The following is a 3,516-nucleotide window of genomic DNA, read 5'->3' on the forward strand; positions in this document are numbered from 1 at the left end:
ACCTGTGGCCTTGGTGTTATCAGCACCACACTCTCCCAAGTGAGCCACGGGCCAGCCCTAGGCATCACACAGACTTGCATGAACTTCTGAGCACTGTGCCTCCAAGGGCCAGATGCCATTCTGAGCACTTCACATGTGCTACATTTATGGATTTAAAAATTTCCCCTTACTTAAAGAGTACATGAAGACATCAATACTTCAGTATATGAGTATTTAACCTAGACTTCAGTATATGAGTATTTAACCTAGATGGTTACAAAAACATTCAGTGTTATTAAATAGTCCATGATGTCAGACAATTTGAACACTTTTAGCATCAAGAAAGACACTGCCCAACTTAAGGAGTTCTACAAGGAATTCATAATAGTTATTTCCAAGCCAAGCAGGAGAAAGATGATAAATTATACACTGAACCTACATGTTTTTCTTAAAAGTAATATAATTCTCTCTGAAAAATTAAAATAGAATGAATACAGATACATCCACCTAATCATTTATTTGCTTCATTGCTGCCTTTGAGCGCAAACTCTACAAGAATCCTACTTATTTTGATCATCACCAAGGTCGCTTAAGTTCAAAATTATATTCTTGGGAGTCAAGATGTAATTTAATTATAAGTACTTTTTCAAAACAATGGTAGTTTAGAAATGGAGGTTACATGTTTCTCTGTGAGTGACACTATGAATTCAACCAGCAGAAGTAAGTGCTCAGTGTGTACAAAGCTCTGGGCTTGGACTCCAGGGCTGGAGCGAAATGCTGCAGCTTTACCCCAGGAGCCCACCACTAGTTGAGGGAGTTCTCAGTAAGAGCTTAAATAGCAGAGAGAAGGCTGCACTAAGTGCTCTGTGCTATAGTAGGGATCTGAGAAGGCTCCCTGCAGGAATCGAGATGCTGGCTGTGCCCACACAGAGGAGTGGAATCTCTTTAGAAGTCTGCAGAGTAAAAAGGGATTAACAGAGGCATCTGGTTATATAAAAGCCCAGTGGAAGGAGGATTTGGGGCATGTTTAAGAAATCACAGACTGACCAGTGTGTCTAAAGAATCAAGGGAGAGTGATTGTGGTGGAAGAGGCAGGTGGAAGAGGAAGGGAGACTGGAAGGAGACGTAGGAATGCTGCAGTAAATGGGACTCTCTCTACAGGTGATGAGGAGCCACAGACAACATGTGAGCAGGGGAGGGGTGGAGACCTGAACAGATCCCAGTTTGCAGATAATAACTCTGATGGGTGGTGGTGTGTGTGTAGGTAGATTGAAAGGAAACCTCTGCCTGGAGGGAGGGAGACTGGTCACAAGGGACTGCAACAGGCCAGGATGCGTGGGTAAAAGTGGGGTAGAGACTGGCCCAGGACACAGCAATTATAATAGATGCATTCACTGGTTTCTGCCTTTAGATTTTTTTGGGGGGGAGGGCAGCTGGTACAGGGATCTGAACCCTTGACCTTGGTGTTATAACCACGCACTCTAACCAACCAAGCTAACTGGCCAGTCCTCTGCCTTTAGCTTTTATGAAAATGTTCTTTACTAAAACTTATTGAACTATTTAATGCTGCCAGAAAATTTCAAAGTTAAGATTTTGTAGCAAATGTTTCAAATTTGATAATAATGTTTGAGCAATTAAATTGCAAATTTTTCTGCACTCTGCCTACATTCACAGTGGAGCTAAAAGAGAAAGGATCGGCGTGCCATACAATAGTCAATTAATAACACACTGGGGTTCAGTAGGACTTTGCGTCTTTGGGCAAAGAACCCAGCCATATAACTGCACAGACCATCTACCTGTGCCATGTTTAAAAAGTGCGTGCGGGGGCCGGCCCGGTGGCGCACTGGATAAGTGCGCCGCTTGGGAAGCGCGGCGGCGCTCCCGCCCGAGGGTTCGGATCCCGCATGCAGACCGGTTCCTGCTCACTGGCTGAGCGAGGTGCGGGAGCAACGCCGAGGGTTGCAGTCCCGTTGCCGGTCCCTGGTCCGGTACGGGGGCAACACTGAGGGTTGCGATCCGTTGCCGGACACGGAAAAAGACAAAAGACAAAAAAAAAAAAAAAAAGAAAAAGTGCGTGTGTTTGGTATTAATTGTCTTTTGCTCCCCATTTAACTTGTCTGATGTCTATAAAGCAACTATAATTAAGGATGTGCATTTGAATTTCTTAACGCTCATCTCCGTATCTTTTATTCTTTAATATTTTCTCCATAGCAGAGGGGACAGGCTAGGCAGGAGAGGATGAAGGGAGAAATGCTTTAGAACACAAAAAATAAGAATATTTAATAAACAAACTCACGCAAAACGAACCCTAAGATACCTTTACATTCACATATGCCTAAGAGCATATGGATTTAGACTAAATAGAATCTATTTTATAACTGTCAGATCATTTACCTACATGGCAGTATGCTAGATCCTGGGTAAATGTACATGGAACTTTATGACTTCTACCCTGTTTTTCAGGAGGGTTGTAATAAAAATTTTCTATTACAAATAACTTTTGGAGAAGAAAATTATTATAAAACAGTGTTACCTTGCATATTACACTGATAGTAACTAGGATCTTCTGATTCTTTCTTGACTGACACAGCTGCTGCTTTCAGTGAAATGCCTTTGAACACAATGGAAATTATAAAATGATGTGTTAGGTCAAACCCACCAATGGAGAAATATGACCAGATATTATAACTTTCAGGTTCTGTTTTGATTAATATAACAACATTACAATCAGCAAAAGAACTTGCAGCTTACTATGAACAAATCTGGCTTATCGATACAAAAATATAAATATATAAAACATATATTTGTTTTATGTATAAAATAATATGAATTAATAATATGAAATAATGTAAAATCAACATAAAGGAAAGAAGAAAGGAAGGAGAAAATGATGGGGGAAGGAATGGAGGCAGGAAGGGCTTCATCTACAGTTCTAGTACCAATTTTGGGAAATTTTCCCTTTCAGGATAGTTGAATATATAAGGGTACTTTAAGAAGTTTCTGGGGCCGGCCCGTGGCTCACTCGGGAGAGTGCGGTGCTGATAACACTAAGGCCGCGGGTTCGGATCCCATATAGGGATGGCTGGTTGGCGCACTGGCTGAGCCTGGTGCTGACAACACCAAGTCAAGGGTTAAGATCCCCTTACCGGTCATCTTTTAAAAAAAAAAAAAAAAGAAGTTTCTGGAAAGGGCCGACCCTGTAGCTCACTCGGGAGAGTGTGGCGCTGGGAGTGCCGAGGCCACAGGTTCGGATCCTATGTAGGGATGGCCGGTGAGCTCACTGGCTGAGCACAGTGCGGGTGACACCAAGCCAAGGGTTACGAATCCCTTACTGGTCACACACACACACACACACAAAAAAAGTTTCTGGAAAGACTGTATTATATTTTAATTCTATTTCTTCATGAACTTTAAAAAATACCCTCATACATATGCATTTATGTGAAATGTTGTAAACATTCTTCTGTAATAGGACCTGAATTGGCATGTATAATCTTTTTTTTTTTTTTTTTTTTTTTTTTTTTTTTTTTTTTTTTT

General features: G+C 41.4%; 1 protein-coding gene across 1 annotated transcript in view; it reads right to left on the reverse strand.

Moving 5' to 3' along the window:
- The window catches only part of LOC103588955 (general transcription factor II-I repeat domain-containing protein 2-like), a 66,197-nt gene that overhangs the window by 28,772 nt on the left and 33,909 nt on the right, over window positions 1-3,516 (reverse strand). The window contains exon 10 of the mRNA XM_008570794.1: window positions 2,513-2,590. Within this exon, the coding sequence (XP_008569016.1) occupies window positions 2,513-2,590 (78 nt within the window). The remainder of the gene's footprint in view (window positions 1-2,512; window positions 2,591-3,516) is intronic.

The sequence above is a fragment of the Galeopterus variegatus genome, unplaced genomic scaffold, assembly GCF_000696425.1.
Source record: "Galeopterus variegatus unplaced genomic scaffold, G_variegatus-3.0.2 Scaffold631, whole genome shotgun sequence".
In the NCBI taxonomy this organism is placed as follows: domain Eukaryota; kingdom Metazoa; phylum Chordata; class Mammalia; order Dermoptera; family Cynocephalidae; genus Galeopterus; species Galeopterus variegatus.